Source organism: Xenopus laevis, chromosome 2L, assembly GCF_017654675.1.
Source record: "Xenopus laevis strain J_2021 chromosome 2L, Xenopus_laevis_v10.1, whole genome shotgun sequence".
Taxonomy (NCBI): Eukaryota; Metazoa; Chordata; class Amphibia; order Anura; family Pipidae; genus Xenopus; species Xenopus laevis.
The window spans coordinates 190,083,442-190,101,828 of record NC_054373.1 but is presented as its reverse complement, the minus strand read 5'-3'; the positions used below and the strand labels follow the sequence as shown (position 1 = coordinate 190,101,828).

Genomic DNA, 18,387 nt, shown 5'->3' with positions numbered 1-18,387 from the left:
TGGCCCTCTGTACCATAGAAATTGGACAGCACTGCACTAAGTAATAACATACTGTCACGGCCGGCACCCAATACCAGAACAAATGCCAAGGACCCTGGTCTCGGCTCGGCTTCACCAGTAGTGTGACCACCGTTGGGCTTCGGGAGGAGCCCTCAGCTTACTTCGGCGCCACCTGGACTTAACGAGGGGTACAAGGCGAGATGTTCTGGCTGGCAAAGGGGCACAGCAGTTAGCAGAGTCTTTTGGGCCGAAGGTCACGGTACAGAGGTCAGGGCAAGCGGATGGTCAGACAGGCTGAGTCGAGGCAGGCAAGGGTCAAAATCGGGTATCAATCAGGCAAAAGGGATCTGGCAAAGAGTAGTCAAAGTTCAGGCTGGGTCAATATACAGAGTTCAGAGTATTCAGAATACAGGCAGGGTCACACACGGATTAATCAAACAGATGTAGGTTCAGGCAACAGAAAGCACAAGGCTACGAGCACCAGGATAACAATCCTATCAGTAAGAAAAAAGCAAGAAAAAGCAGGAAGGTCCCTTTTAAACTTTCAAATTTCGCGCCATTGCGCGCTGACGTCATCATGCCAGCGCGCATGCGCCTACTGACCCCGGAAGTGCGCGCCGCCGCACCACTAGACCACCAGGGTTAGTAATATTCCTTACACATACACAGAGATTTGTAGCAGTAATAAACTTTATATAGAATGAGAGAAATGCAAATGAGATGTAAAACATTCAATCACTTATACAGGGAATTAAAGTGACAGTCCCATCTGGTAGAGATAAATGAATGTACAAGTTTGGGTGATGACGTTAAAGGGGGGAGATCAATGACATTAGGGGTTGGGGCAATGATGTGGGGGGAGAGGATTGGCAGATTTTTGCAGAGGTTTACGAGTTCTGAAGCTCAAACAGTCACTTTTGAACCAGAGGCCCAGGTAAAAATCAAACTGTCAAGGTCAAACCAGGTTTCAAGAATTGGTTTCAGCTTCATTATCAGACATGAACGGCTGTTGTTCGCCCCCCACACTCAGTATCTGTCCCAGACGCATCTGGGGGCTCTGTGGCTACTGCACGTTGTTCACTTGAACCCCCCTGTGAGACTCTGAACGCAGTCCTGATGTCGGGTGGTTTTTGTTTTTCTACAAATGCTTTATATATCCCGGATTCAGCTTGAGATACAAATGACTCAACATCTTGATCTGTGAGAACATCTGTCTGACTGATGAGATTGTCAATGTCTCCACTCCCCTGAACAATATACTTTTCCAAAAATATCCTTGCAGAATTGCTGTTTTTTTCCTTTGCCATTTCCCAGATTTGGTTTTTTATTTCTTCAAGCATTTTGTCCTGTAGTGTGTAATCCTTCTCACAGCAGCCCTTACAGCAAACTTTAGTGAAACACTTACACATGCAATAGGTGATCAGAATCAAGAGAAACAGTCCCGTTCCTATCATCTACAACAAAACAAAACACAATTAATTAAAGATGTTTGTGTGTTTGTGTTACACATTGGATACAAGTAACGTTTAACATAATATTAGTGAAATGTGATGAAGGCAATGTCAGCCTAAACCTTTATATCTCACAGGGGGTCTTGGCAATACAACCGGTGCACCCCAATATTCCTCTGGAATTTCTGCGTTTCGCCGCCGGTGAATAAATTTGCGAATTTGCCATGAAAATTCAGCTGTGCAAAGTTTTTCTGTCGTCGCCGACAATTCTGACGCCTGTGAATTGACCCCGGTGTCCAAATTCGTGTTTCGTGAATTTTCCACCCATTTCGCTTCGCTTAGAAATTCATGAATTTCCCATGAAACCGGCAAAAAATGTGCTAATCACTAGACATGAACCAATACCATTTCTTTCTTTTACCTAATGAGCCTGTTTGTGAGGGGCAGTGTCAGACCGGCCCACAGGGATACCAGGAAAACTCCCGGGGGGTCCAGGTGTCAGTGGCCCCTCATACTGATAAACATTTGGCCTATTTCATGGCCATTCCCTATTTCATTGAGAACAAAGAGGCTAAATAGAACAGAAAGTTAAAGTACATGTAACACTATTTTAGACTATTTAAAACAAAGGGGTTAATCACCAGCTAGTCAACCAGAGCATAGATTACACTGGACTCTAACACTTAAGGCAGGGCCTTTGCAAAGTGGAAGAAATAAAGGTGCGGTGTAGTGCAACTACAACTCCCACAAGCTACTGTGTTTAACCAATAAAGAAATGGGTGCCAGGAGGTTCTTGCAAGTCAAACAGAACAAAATAAGTTTATTTGTCAGAGACAATATAACATTATATTCCTGAAACTCACTGTCTCACTCTCCTAGAGACTCTATAACATTATATTCCTGACACTCACTGTCTCACTCTCCTAGAGACTCTATAACATTATATTCCTGACACTCACTGTCTCACTCTCCTAGAGACTCTATAACACTATATTCCTGACACTCACTGTCTCACTCTCCTAGAGACTCTCATTATATTCCTGACACTCACTGTCTCACTCTCCTAGAGACTCTATAACATTATATTCCTGACACTCACTGTCTCACTCTCCTAGAGACTCTATAACATTATATTCCTGACACACTGTCTCACTCTCCTAGAGACTCTATAACATATATCCTGACACTCACTGTCTCACTCTCCTAGAGACTCTATAACATTATATTCCTGACACTCTGTCTCACTCTCCAAGAGACTCTATAACATTATATTCCCGACACTCGCTGTCTCACTCTCCTAGAGACTCTATAACATTATATTCCTGACACTCACTGTCTCACTCTCCTAGAGACTTTATAACATTATATTCCTGACACTCTGTCTCACTCTCCAAGAGACTCTATAACATTATATTCCCGACACTCACTGTCTCACTCTCCTAGAGAATCTATAACTTTATATTACCGACACTCACTGTCTCACTCTCCTAGAGACTCTATAACATTATATTCCTGACACTCACTGTCTCACTCTCCTACAGACTCTATAACATTATATTCCTGACACTCACTGTCTCACTCTCCTAGAGACTCTATCACATTATATTCCTGACACTCACTGTCTCACTCTCCTAGAGACACTATAACTTTATATTCCCGACACTCACTGTCTCACACTCCTAGAGACTCTATAACATTATATTCCTGACACTCACTGTCTCACTCTCCTACAGACTCTATAACATTATATTCCTGACACTTACTGTCTCACTCTCCTAGAGACTTTATAACATTATATTCCTGACACTCACTGTCTCACTCTCCTAGAGACTTTATAACATTATATTCCTGACACTCGCTGTCTCACTCTCCTAGAGACTTTATAACATTATATTCCTGACACTCACTGTCTCACTCTCCTACAGACTCTATAACATTATATTCCTGACACTCGCTGTCTCACTCTCCTAGAGACTCTATAACATTATATTCCTGACACTCGCTGTCTCACTCTCCTACAGACTCTATAACATTATATTCTTGACACTCACTGTCTCACTCTCCTAGAGACTCTATAACATTATATTCCTGACACTCGCTGTCTCACTCTCCTAGAGACTCTATAACATTATATTCCTGACACTCACTGTCTCACTCTCCTAGAGACTCTATCACATTATATTCCTAACACTCGCTGTCTCACTCTCCTAGAGACTTTATAACATTATATTCCCGACACTCACTGTCTCACTCTCCTAGAGACTCTATCACATTATATTTCTGACACTCGCTGTCTCACTCTCCTAGAGACTTTATAACATTATATTACTGACACTCACTGTCTCACTCTCCTAGAGACTCTATCACATTATATTCCTGACACTCGCTGTCTCACTCTCCTAGAGACTCTATAACATTATATTCCTGACACTCACTGTCTCACTCTCCTAGAGACTCTATCACATTATATTCCTAACACTCGCTGTCTCACTCTCCTAGAGACTTTATAACATTATATTCCCGACACTCACTGTCTCACTCTCCTACAGACTCTATAACATTATATTCCTGACACTCACTGTCTCACTCTCCTAGAGACTCTATAACATTATATTCCTGACACTCACTGTCTCACTCTCCTAGAGACTCTATAACATTATATTCCTGACACTCACTGTCTCACTCTCCTAGAGACTCTATAACATTATATTCCTGACACTCACTGTCTCACTCTCCTAGAGACTCTATCACATTATATTCCTGACACTCACTGTCTCACTCTCCTAGAAACTCTATAACTTTATATTCCCGACACTCGCTGTCTCACTCTCCTAGAGACTCTATAACATTATATTCCTGACACTCACTGTCTCACTCTCCTAGAGACTCTATCACATTATATTCCCGACACTCACTGTCTCACTCTCCTAGAGAATCTATAACTTTATATTCCCGACACTCACTGTCTCACTCTCCTACAGACTCTATAAAATTATATTCCTGACACTCACTGTCTCACTCTCCTACAGACTCTATAACATTATATTCCTGACACTCACTGTCTCACTCTCCTAGAGACTTTATAACATTATATTCCCGACACTCACTGTCTCACTCTCCTAGAGACTCTATCACATTATATTCCTGACACTCACTGTCTCACTCTCCTAGAGACTTTATAACAATATATTCCTGACACTCACTGTCTCTCCTAGAGACTCTATAAAATTATATTCCTGACACTCACTGTCTCACTCTCCTAGAGACTCTATAAAATTATATTCCTGACACTCACTGTCTCACTCTCCTAGAGACTCTATAAAATTATATTCCTGACACTGACTGTCTCACTCTCCTAGAGACTCTATAACATTATATTCCCGACACTCGCTGTCTCACTCTCCTAGAGACTCTATCACATTATATTCCTGACACTCACTGTCTCACTCTCCTAGAGACTCTATAACATTATATTCCTGACACTCACTGTCTCACTCTCCTAGAGACTCAATAACTTTATATTCCCGACACTCACTGTCTCAGTCTCCTAGAGACTCTATAACATTATATTCCTGACACTCACTGTCTCACTCTCCTAGAGACTCTATAACATTATATTCCTGACACTCACTGTCTCACTCTCCTAGAGACTCTATAACATTATATTCCTGACAATCACTGTCTCACTCTCTTAGAGACTCTATAACATTATATTCCTGACACTCACTGTCTCACTCTCCTAGAGACTCTATAACATTATATTCCCGACACTCACTGTCTCACTCTCCTAGAGACTTTATCACATTATATTCCTGACACACGCTGTCTCACTCTCCTAGAGACTTTATAACATTATATTCCTGACACTCACTGTCTCACTCTCCTAGAGACTTTATAACATTATATTCCCGACACTCACTGTCTCACTCTCCTATAGACTCTATCACATTATATTCCTGACACTCACGGTCTCACTCTCCTAGAGACTTTATAACATTATATTCCTGACACTCACTGTCTCTCCTAGAGACTCTATAAAATTATATTCCTGACACTTACTGTCTCGCTCTCCTAGAGACTCTATAACATTATTTTCCCGACACTCACTGTCTCACTCTCCTAGAGACTCTATAACTTTATATTCCTGACACTCACTGTCTCACTCTCCTAGAGACTCTATCACATTATATTCCTGACACTCACTGTCTCACTCTCCTAGAGACTCTATCACATTATATTCCTGACACTCACTGTCTCACTCTCCTAGAGACTCTATAACTTTATATTCCCAACACTCACTGTCTCACTCTCCTACAGACTCTGTAACATTATATTCCTGACACTCACTGTCTCACTCTCCTAGAGACTCTATAACTTTATATTCCTGACACTCACTGTCTCACTCTCCTAGAGACTCTATAAAATTATATTCCTGACACTCACTGTCTCACTCTCCTAGAGACTCTAACATTATATTCCCGACACTCGCTGTCTCACTCTCCTAGAGACTCTATCACATTATATTCCTGACACTCACTGTCTCACTCTCCTAGAGACTCTATAACATTATATTCCTGACACTCACTGTCTCACTCTCCTAGAGACTCTATAACTTTATATTCTCGACACTCACTGTCTCACTCTCCTAGAGACTCTATAACATTATATTCCCGACACTCACTGTCTCACTCTCCTAGAGACTCTATCACATTATATTCCTGACACTCACTGTCTCACTCTCCTAGAGACTCTATAACATTATATTCCTGACACTCACTGTCTCACTCTCCTAGAGACTCTATAACATTATATTCCTGACACTCACTGTCTCACTCTCCTAGAGACTCTATAACATTATATTCCTGACACTCACTGTCTCACTCTCCTAGAGACTCAATAACATTATATTCCTGACACTCACTGTCTCACTCTCCTAGAGACTTTATCACATTATGTTCCTGACACTCGCTGTCTCACTCTCCTAGAGACTTTATAACATTATATTCCTGACACTCACTGTCTCACTCTCCTAGAGACTTTATAACATTATATTCCCGACACTCACTGTCTCACTCTCCTATAGACTCTATCACATTATATTCCTGACACTCACGGTCTCACTCTCCTAGAGACTTTATAACATTATATTCCTGACACTCACTGTCTCTCCTAGAGACTCTATAAAATTATATTCCTGACACTCACTGTCTCGCTCTCCTAGAGACTCTATAATATAATTTTCCCGACACTCACTGTCTCACTCTCCTAGAGACTCTATAACTTTATATTCCTGACACTCACTGTCTCACTCTCCTAGAGACTCTATCACATTATATTCCTGACACTCACTGTCTCACTCTCCTAGAGACTCTACCACATTATATTCCTGACACTCACTGTCTCACTCTCCTAGAGACTCTATAACTTTATATTCCCAACACTCACTGTCTCACTCTCCTACAGACTCTGTAACATTATATTCCTGACACTCACTGTCTCACTCTCCTAGAGACTCTATCACATTATATTCCTGACACTCACTGTCTCACTCTCCTAGAGACTCTATCACATTATATTCCTGACACTCACTGTCTCACTCTCCTAGAGACTCTATCACATTATATTCCTGACACTCTGTCTCACTCTCCTAGAGACTCTATAACATTATATTCCAGACACTCACTGTCTCACTCTCCTAGAGACTCTATAACATTATATTCCTGACACTCACTGTCTCACTCTCCTAGAGACTCTATAACATTATATTCTCGACACTCGCTGTCTCACTCTCCTAGAGACTCTATCACATTATATTCCTGACACTCACTGTCTCACTCTCCTAGAGACTCTATAACATTATATTCCTGTCACTCACTGTCTCACTCTCCTAGAGACTCTATAACTTTATATTCCCGACACTCACTGTCTCACTCTCCTAGAGACTCTATAACATTATATTCCCAACACTCACTGTCTCCCTCTCCTAGAGACTCTATCACATTATATTCCTGACACTCACTGTCTCACTCTCCTAGAGATTCTATAACATTATATTCCTGACACTCACTGTCTCACTCTCCTAGAGACTCTATAACATTATATTCCTGACACTCACTGTCTCACTCTCCTAGAGACTCTATAACATTATATTCCCGACACTCACTGTCTCACTCTCCTAGAGACTCTATCACATTATATTCCTGACACTCATGGTCTCACTCTCCTAGAGACTTTATAACATTATATTCCTGACACTCACTGTCTCTCCTAGAGACTCTATAAAATTATATTCCTGACACTCACTGTCTCGCTCTCCTAGAGACTCTATAACCTTATTTTCCCGACACTCACTGTCTCACTCTCCTAGAGACTCTATAAATTTATATTCCTGACACTCACTGTCTCACTCTCCTAGAGACTCTATCACATTATATTCCTGACACTCACTGTCTCACTCTCCTAGAGACTTTATAACATTATATTCCTGACACTCACTGTCTCACTCTCCTAGAGACTTTATAACTTTATATTCCTGACACTCACTGTCTCACTCTCCTAGAGACTCTATCACATTTTATTCCTGACACTCACTGTCTCACTCTCCTAGAGACTCTATCACATTATATTCCTGACACTCACTGTCTCACTCTCCTAGAGACTCTATAACTTTATATTCCTGACACTCACTGTCTCACTCTCCTAGAGACTTTATAACATTATATTCCTGACACTCACTGTCTCTCCTAGAGACTCTATAAAATTATATTCCTGACAATCACTGTCTCGCTCTCCTAGAGACTCTATAACATTATTTTCCCGACACTCACTGTCTCACTCTCCTAGAGACTCTATAACTTTATATTCCTGACACTCACTGTCTCACTCTCCTACAGACTCTGTAACATTATATTCCTGACACTCACTGTCTCACTCTCCTAGATACTCTATAACATTATATTCCTGACACTCACTGTCTCACTCTCCTAGAGACTCTATCACATTATATTCCTGACACTCTGTCTCACTCTCCTAGAGACTCTATAACATTATATTCCTGACACTCACTGTCTCACTCTCCTAGAGACTCTATAACATTATATTCCTGACACTCACTGTCTCACTCTCCTAGAGACTCTATCACATTATATTCCTGACACTCTGTCTCACTCTCCTAGAGACTCTATAACATTATATTCCTGACACTCACTGTCTCACTCTCCTAGAGACTCTATCACATTATATTCCTGACACTCTGTCTCACTCTCCTAGAGACTCTATAACATTATATTCCCGACACTCACTGTCTCACTCTCCTAGAGACTCTATAACATTATATTCCTGACACTCACTGTCTCACTCTCCTAGAGACTTTATAACATTATATTCCTGACACTCACTGTCTCATTCCCCTAGAGACTCTATAACATTATATTCCTGACACTCACTGTCTCACTCTCCTAGAGACTCTATCACATTATATTCCTGACACTCACTGTCTCACTCTCCTAGAGACTCTATAACATTATATTCCCGACACTCACTGTCTCACTCTCCTACAGACTCTATAACATTATATTCCCGACACTCACTGTCTCACTCTCCTAGACACTTTATAACATTATATTCCTGACACTCACTGTCTCACTCTCCTAGAGACTTTATAACATAACATTCCTGACACTCACTGTCTCATTCCCCTAGAGACTCTATAACATTATATTCCTGACATTCACTGTCTCACTCTCCTAGAGACTCTATAACATTATATTCCTGACACTCACTGTCTCACTCTCCTAGAGACTCTATAACATTATATTCCTGACACTCTCTGGCCTCATTCATGGGGTCCCTGCTCCCCGACTTCCACACTACAAGTTCAGTTCCCTCTAGAGCAAACTGGCTTTACTGGGCCTTGTTGTACCCAGACTCCCTGGAAACATCCAGTTGGATCAGCAACCAGAAGCCAAAGAGGAAGCTCCACCCCTTCTCACTCACTATACCAACGTGTAACAGGAAGTGGTTACAAGACCTCTTGGCCAATAACAGTGGTATGTAAATTATAACTAGATACATCAGATAGATCAGGAAATGTAGGGATTTAAAGCCATTACCCCTACATACAACATAGTTGACAGAGTTGAACAGAAGTAGCATTCACATAAATCCCTCACCCTCTCTGCCTTTCTCATGTTCCCTCCATGATCTTTTATATCCAAATCTCTCAGCCTCCCCCCCACAAGGTAAAAATAAAATTGGTTGCAAGGGCCCCCACCTTGTAAGTTAAAAAACATAGGTCACCAAGACACCACCTTACAAGTTAAAAAAACATTGGTGGCCAGGGGTGCCCCTTACAAATTAAGGTGCCAGGGCCCCCCAAAAAAATGTAAAAAATAAAACCTTGGTGACCAGGGGTTTAATACAAATAACCATTGGAGTTCAGTGGAACTTACCTTAGGTTCTTCTTCCTTGTCCTCAGCGATGGCAGCATCTTCGGTTTTCTTTGACATCTTTTCACGGCTTCGGTTATTCAGCTCCATTCGTAGCTTCAGGTCTTTGGCTTCGGGTCTTCGGTTTCAGGTCTTCTGCTTCAGGTCTTCCACTTTGGATCTTCTGCGTCATCCACACTCTTAAGGGGAGTCCAGCTAATCCAGAATGTGCAGCACAGCCAAGCTCTCCGTTAAACGTAAATTCTGCTGCTCCCAGAACGACTGTCTGCTCTGTGCCCCCCTGACGCTGGCCCTGCAATCTCTAAACATGTCACTAGGTCGTCTGCCTAGTCCCTACTCTACTGTCTTGGATCACTTTGCTGCTTGGCTTCCATACTTTCTCTCCAGCAAGACACCTGCTCTCATTTTAGGAGACTTCAATATTCCCATTGACAACTCTGCTTCTCCTGCCACCTCTAAACTCCTCTCTCTTATAACTTCATTTGGCCTCTCTCAATGGACCGACTCTCCTACTCACATAGAGGATCATGCTCTTGATTTATATTCTTCCATTAGTGCCACCCATCCAACCTTACTAACTCTCCACACTCCCTATCTGACTGACAACAATCTCTCTCCACCCACACGTACACACACCTCAACACCGTTGACTCACAGTAATTACCAGCAGTAGCAGCACAACCCACCTCTCATATTAACAACCTCTCCTGTCTCAATATGACATCTTCACTCTATATCGATGATCTTTCTACAGCTCTCGACTCCCTTGTTCCTTCCAACACCCGTAGCTTTCGACCAGCTAAACCCCCAACCCTGGCACATTCTTAACTTAGTACCTCAAAAGTAGTAGTTCAACTGAACAACATTTTTGCAGCTCAGATACAACTGAAAGACTCTCTTATTATTCCCCACATGAACTACTGCAACTCCTTGTGGACATTCCAACACATCATCTTTCCCAACTCAACTCTGTTCTAAACGCTGCTGCCAGACTCATTCATTTATCTCACCGCAAAATGCATAGTTTTCCAAATTGGTGCATTGTCAGACAATATGATCTGTGTGTGTCCTTCTCTATTGCCAGCAGGATCACTCATATATATATGAACCCCACTGTGAGTGCATCAGACTTCTTCATGTTGATGACGTGGTCTCTGTAAAGATGGCGGCCACAACAGAAATGTGCACAGGAAAATTCTACAGTGCAGAGCAGAGATTTATAAAAGTCTCTATATTTCAGATCTCAAAATACTGTGCCTCGCGCCATAAGACTTTCCCCTTATATCCAAACACTCCCTAAAGACCCAGCTGTTTAATGAAGTTTATTCAATGTATCTCGATCAATCAGATTTTAATGTATCATAAATCACCAATTTGTTATATATAATCTGCTTTATCCTGTCACTCCTAGAGTGAGTTATTACAGGAGCCAGGAGCCAGCCCTCACATTAGATAGTCCTACCTTACTGATCTTCTTCTACTACTGAGACCTCCTGCCTAATCCTGTAGAAGAGGATCAGACCTCATATTAGCTAGACCTCCTGTCTAATCCTATCTGTCACTCCTAGAGTGAGTTATTTCTGGAGCTAGCCCTCACATTAACTAGTCCTACCTTACTGATCTTCTTCTACAACTGAGACCTCCTGCCTTGTCCTATCTGTCAGTCTTAGAGTGAGTTATTTCAGGAGACAACACTCACATTAGCTAGACCTACCATACTGATCTTCTTTTCCTACTGAGACCTCCTGCATAATCCTATATGTCACTCCTAGAGTGAGTTATTACAGGAGCTAGCCCTCACATTAGCTAGTCCTACCTTACTGATCTTCTTCTACTACCGAGACCTCCTGCCTAATCCTCCTACTGAGACCTCCTGCCTAATCCTGTAGAAGAAGATCAACCCTCATATTAGCTAGTCCTGCCTTACTGATCTTCTTCTCCGACTGAGACTTCTTGCTTAATCCTATCTGTCACTCCTAGAAGGAGCAAACCCTATCACCTTACATTTCTCCTTCTACTGAGGCCTTTACACCATCTATTCCATCCAGAAAGTAACATTTCTAACCAGGCCATTCCTAACCAATGAAAAGGGACCCTGTATCTGAAGTTAATGGAAATATTTTATATTATACAGTCCTGGAGTCTAATGTCATGTTTGTCCCAACTGTGCAGATTAACTATTCACAATAAGTCTGTTTGTTTCTTCTGTTGCATCAGCCTCAACCCCCCAAGAACATGAACATGAACCCACTGAGTGACGCTTCATGTCATGGAATGTGAAATGAGACTGTGAGCCATTGCTGTGAAGTTGAAAAAAATGACAGTTTGCATTAGGCCAAGGTGCACCATTATATAATGGACATAAATACATAGACATCCATAGGGGTGCCCCTCTGCACCTGCTGAAAGCTGTTTAACACTGAGACAGGGGGTCTACACTGGTGCTGCCATCTTTGACTGAAAATCTTTTACCTATTCCTGATTTATTGTTGATTTTTTCCAGTCAGCAACTGCAGCCCAGGATTCCCATATCTTTCTTATCTACCTGGGTCTTACTGTCTGTTTTGGAAAATAGATGAAGATGATGTGGTAGTGCTGTTACCTGTTTGCCCTACTCTTTCCACATACCGGCCATTCTCCTTGCAACACTGACACGAGTATTTGTGTATTGCACCACATGTGCCCCTTAATCTCTCTCTATACATATATTGTGAGCAGGATCATACGAACAGATGGTCTTATATGGTATAGGGGTCTTATATGGTATAGAGCCCACTTTACTTTTTTTTTTTTTGGTTACTAGATGATGAATTTCATCTGCTTTCTCTGCAGGAAGAAAAATCTTGAAGCTCTACATAAAATCTAGATAAAAGCTTAGATATCTTAATTTTTGAGTTGGGTTTAGGCAAGATTTCCCAGTTCCAGGATCCATCCATGATCGTGAAGGATCTTTGTTACGATTTTTGTGTGATGACTTAGGGGCACATTTCCTTAGGGTCGAATATCGAGGGTTAATTAACCCTGGATATTCAACTGTCGAAGTTAAATACTTCGACTTCGAATATCGAAGTCGAAGGATTTAGCGCAATTCGTTCGATCAACCGATCGAAGGAATAATCGTTCTAACAATCGTTCTAACAATTCGAAGGATTTTAATCCATTGATCGAACGATTTTCCTTAAATCAGAAATTTGTTAGAAAGCCTATAGGGACCTTCCCCATAGGCTAACATTGATGTTCGGTAGGTTTTAGTTGGCAAAGTAGGGGGTCGAAGTTTTTTTTTAAGAGACAGTACTTCGACTATCGAATGGTTGAATGGTCGAATAATCAAACGATTTTTAGTTTGAATCGTTCGATTCGAAGTCGTAGTCGAAGGTCGAAGTAGCCAAAAAAAACTTTCGATATTCAAAGTATTTTTCCTTCTATTCATTCACTCGAGCTAAGTAAATGTGCCCCTTAGAATCTGAGGGCATGAAGCCTTGATCATGATGTCGTCCAAGTAGGCAAAAATCTCTATTCCCAATGTTCTGATGTGTGCCAATAGTGGAGCAATAATTTTTGTAAAATTCCTTGGCGCGGTGGCTAGTCCGAATGGGAGTGCTGCTTATTGGTTATGTTTTCCCAGTATACAGAACCTGAGGAATCTCTGATGAGCTGGAAACACTGGAATGTGTAAGTAAGCATCCTTTAGGTCTCTCCTTACCATCCAATCTCTTGGTTTTAACATCTGAGATATTGAAGAAGTCGTCTACATGCGGAATTTCTTTACTTGTAGGAATTTGTTTAATTCTTTTAAATTCAGTATGATTCTGAAGTCTCCTGATGTTTTTTCCTAAGGAAAATTGGTGAATAAATGCCTTGTCCCTTTTCTTGTCTTGGAACTGGAACAATTACCTTTTCTTCCAGTAATAGGAGAATGCTCGATTTCAGGGCTATTTTTGCCTCTTGATCTTTTGTTTATCTTGAATTTTTGAATTTTGAAGGAGGGATATTTATGAACTCTAGGCAGTAACCATTCGAAATGATCTGCATTACCCATTCGCCTGAAATTGTGTGAGCCCAGACAGTATGAAAGTTGAGGAGTCTTCCGCCAACCTGGCCATGTAGAGCTCGCAAACCTTCATTAGTTTTGTTTTTTCCTTTTTTCTTTCTTTACGCTGAAAAAACTGACTTTTCCCTTTCCAGTAATTTTTCCTGCTCTGTATGTTCTTGCTTGTTTGAATGCCCAACTTGATGGCCGTGATGATTGTCTTTTGTCTCCCTGTCCTCTTCTATTCTGTGGTAACAAAGAGGATTTCCCTGCCTAGGCTTTTGAAATGATGCTGTCTAGCTTTTGTCCGAACAAAAGTTTTCCTTCAAAGGGGAGAGAGCAAAGGTTCTGTTTTGATGGTGTGTCTGCCATCCAATATCTTAACCACAAGGACCTTCTAGCTGCAACTGCCAGGCTCATACCCCTTGCTGCCAGCATAACTCTATCTAAAAAGGCCTCGGGAACAAAGTCGTTTACTGCTTTGACTTTATCCAGCATTTTTAAGATTTCTTCTCTGTTGCTTTTATATTTTAAGGCTTCTTCTATCTCTCGAATCCAAATATTGTTGGCTCTAGCCAGAGATGTAATAGCAATGGAAGGCTTACAGGACGCACCTGCAACCAAGTAATCCTGTCTTCTTTCCATTGCGTCATGTAGCGATACGCCTCCATCTACTGGGAGAGATTTCCTAGCAACCCTTGATATTGCTGCATCGACTTTTGTGGCTGTGTTCCAGTCTTTCACTTCTTCTTCTTTGAATGGGTACATTTTCTTTATCCTTTTGTAAAGGTAAATTTTTTTGTCTGGAGCGTTCCATTCTTCCTTTATCATTTCATCTATCACTTTGTGAACTGGGAATACAACGGATTTTTTTGAGGCTGTATGAAACATTAAATCTTTGTCTTCAGCCATCTGTGTTGATGTATCCAGCTTTAATGTTTCCCTCATGGCTATGATTAGGGGGTTCTACAAGGTCAAAGTTGAAGAAAAGAGCTTCCCTGTCTTCTGGTGGTTCATTTTGGGAAAAATCGGAATCACTTGAGATAGGAGAATCCGACAAGGACACATTCTGACTTGTTGTAGCCATCGATCTTCGTTCCAATGCGTGTGTGGAAACTTTTGACAAAATGTTCTCAGTAAATTTATTCACCATGTCTTGCATTGTTTGATCTACTGTTGATTTCATCCATTCCATGAAAGATGAGACCTCTTGTGAGATAGATGGACCTGCTACTTGATCCAAACATTCTTGGCACAAATTTTTGTTTAACAGTGCTGGTTTATTGCAGGAGAGACACTCTTTCCTAGAGAAGCATATATTAAAAAAAACTTTCTTTGGGCTCATTTTCGCTGTCCTCTCACCCCCTTGAACTTGAGTGTGATCGCATCCCAGAGCTCATTGCTGTTTAGGGAATAAAGTAAAAATTATCCTCAGGCTGGTAAGATAGAAAAAACTTCACTCACCGCATGATTTCCCTAGGGATGTAGTTACTGCAGTGGCTTAGTCCCAGACTGGAGGCTATTGCTGCTGTTCCCTGTTGTTTTGTCCGCAGTAACAGGTTCCTTTTGTGGGGGGACCCGCCAGTTTTTTTTAATTTCCCATGGAGGTGACGTAATCTGCACATCCGCCTTGGACTGTGCTCCAAATGACCTGGCGTCTTACTGCGCATGCGACCCATAGCGGCTTATGGCGCCAGCCGGCAACGAAAGGCCATGGCCCTGGAGGGGGGCTCTGCAAGGACCCACAAAGGCATTACGCATGGTCCCGCAGCTTCAGTGGATAGAGCCCAGGATCCAGCGGCTCCGTGGGTGAGCCATACGACGAGGAAAGGAAAAAATTAAGAGGACGTATCAGGGGCAGGGGAGTCTTTATTGATGAGGTCATTTCCTGTCCTTCACATGACGAGGGGGTTAACCCGTTAGTGCCCACTGCCATGTGAAGGACCAGGAAATAAAGATTTTGTGAGCAAAATAAAACAAAACAAAATCCTTGCCACACTTGGTGGGACATTCACTAAGGATCGTAGTTGTGCTCAGGGGTAGCATAAGGTTGCAAAGTTGCGCTAGCGTTAATTTGCCAAGCAAAGCGAAGTTACGCTAGCGATGGTTAATTTGCATACGGCGCCAAATTGAAGTTACAATGGAGGAATACGTATCAGCACTACACAAGCCTGGGAAACCTTCAAAACAGCAAATAAAATGTTTATTTTGCCCTACACATGTGCCCACTGTATAGTTAAGTTGCCATGAGTTAGGAAATGTAGGGGGGAAGAGGGGAGCCCCAAAAAATGTTTCCATCTTTTTCAGCCTATCACCCATAATGTAGAAAACACGCCAGCGTTTTTAGGGACTTAGAAAAAATGTGAACTTTTTTTGAAGCAATCCCTATCTACTCTATTGCGCTTCGCCTGGTCTGAGGTGGCGAAGGTAGTCTAGCGTAAAAGGTAGCGTTCAGAAAAATCCGCACATTAGTGAATTTGCGTAGTTACGTCCGTTGCGCAAATTCGCCAGGCGTAAGGGTGCGAAGTAACACTAGCGAAGTTATGCCAACGTCCGTTAATGAATCGGCGAAGTAATTCACGCTAGCGTTAGGCGCTTCGGCATTAGTGAATTTGCCCCTTGGGCTCTAACTAATATACAGAGTAGTTTCCCCCTCTACTATCGATCCCCTACTGGGATTTCCAACACAAACAGTCCAACACCCCAGAGTCACAGAACCTTTGTAAAGTCCTTTCCCTTTGGGGAAACATAAACAGCCGCTTCCAATGGCCACACTCAGCTCCCAGCTCTCCTCAGTGTGTGTCTCAATCTCTCACTCTGAGCCCCAACCCTCTCTAGCTGATCTAGCCTCCTAATTATTCCCCAGGTGAGACTTTCTAGGGGAATTAACCCACTCACATCTGCTGTACATATGGGAGTAAGACATGAACCTAGGGGAAATATATCTCCCTTCACACACACACACACATATATATATATATATATATATATATATATATATATATATATATATATATATATATATATATATAGTGAATAAAGTACCCCCTCTTGTAAAATATAAGGATATTTTAAGTTACCGAGGAGTTTCATGACCATATAAAAGTACGAGACCGAAGGCCATATACAGGTCATGGATCTCCTTACAACTGGGGGTACTTTATTTATTATAATACACAAATTTCAATGAGGCATGTGACAGAAATGACATCAGAACTCACCGTTTATAAGGATATAATTTACAGGATATTCATGGCTTTTGTGTATTTTATATATATATATATACACATCAATCCAAAGAAGATCAGCACTCTCAGGGCTTAAAAATATGAAAAAGGTTTTATTGAAAATAACACAGCATAGGTCTAACGTTTCGGCCCAGTCCAGGGCCTTTCTCAAAGTGCTGAATCTATTAATGTACATTATAACTACTAACTGGCGGACAAAACAACAGCTGTAGTGGTATCACTTGATTAGTATCTGAGCCAAGTCTGTTGCTGAACTACTCAAATGACAGTTAGTCCTATGCTGTGTTATTTTCAATAAAAACTTTTTCATATTTTTAAGCCCTGAGAAGGCTGATCTTCTTTGGATGGATGGAGATATTATATTTATTGTGCACCCAGGCAAACTAATATATGTATATGCTCATTGCTCCCATACATATTTTCATGTTACATGAAATTTACAACCAGGGCCGGACTGGGGGTAAAAAGCAGCCCAGGCAAAAAAAATCAAAGCAGCCCACATGTAAGCGTGTGATGATCTTGTACTCATCCACTTATATATAGGGGTAAAACTGCAAAAAATTTTGTGCATATAGAGCTGCCTTTATTTCTTAAGTGTAATTCATGTAAAATATGTTAAAGATTCTGCAGCCTTGTGTCTTTATATGGTCACAGAACAACCCCTCAGTGACTTCTAATATCCTTATCATTTACAGTAGGGGGTACATTATCCCTTATAATACATGAGTGATACTCAGAGTTCCCTGTATAACTCAGCCTGCAGCCTTGTGCCTTTATATGGTCACAGAACAACCCCTCAGTGACTTCTAATATCCTTATCATTTACAGTAGGGGGTACATTATCCCTTATAATACATGAGTGATACTCAGAGTTCCCTGTATAACTCAGCCTGCAGCCTTGTGCCTTTATATGGTCACAGAACAACCCCTCAGTGACTTCTGATATCCTTATCATTTACAGTAGGGGGTACATTATCCCTTATAATACATGAGTGATACTCAGAGTTCCCTGTATAACTCAGCCTGCAGCCTTGTGCCTTTATATGGTCACAGAACAACCCCTCAGTGACTTCTAATATCCTTATCATTTACAGTAGGGGGTACATTATCCCTTATAATACATGAGTGATACTCAGAGTTCCCTGTATAACTCAGCCTGCAGCATTGTGTCTTTATATGGTCACAGAACAACCCCTCAGTGACTTCTAATA

The 18,387-nt window shown here is 41.4% G+C and overlaps 1 protein-coding gene across 1 annotated transcript in view; it reads right to left on the bottom strand.

Annotated features, from left to right (window-relative positions):
- Positions 1-679: 679 nt before the first annotated feature.
- The window catches only part of LOC121400096, a 41,624-nt gene continuing 23,916 nt past the window's right edge, over positions 680-18,387 (bottom strand). Inside the window, exon 3 of the mRNA XM_041582880.1 lies at positions 680-1,454. Within this exon, the coding sequence (XP_041438814.1) occupies positions 993-1,454 (462 nt within the window). The 3' untranslated portion in view covers positions 680-992. The remainder of the gene's footprint in view (positions 1,455-18,387) is intronic.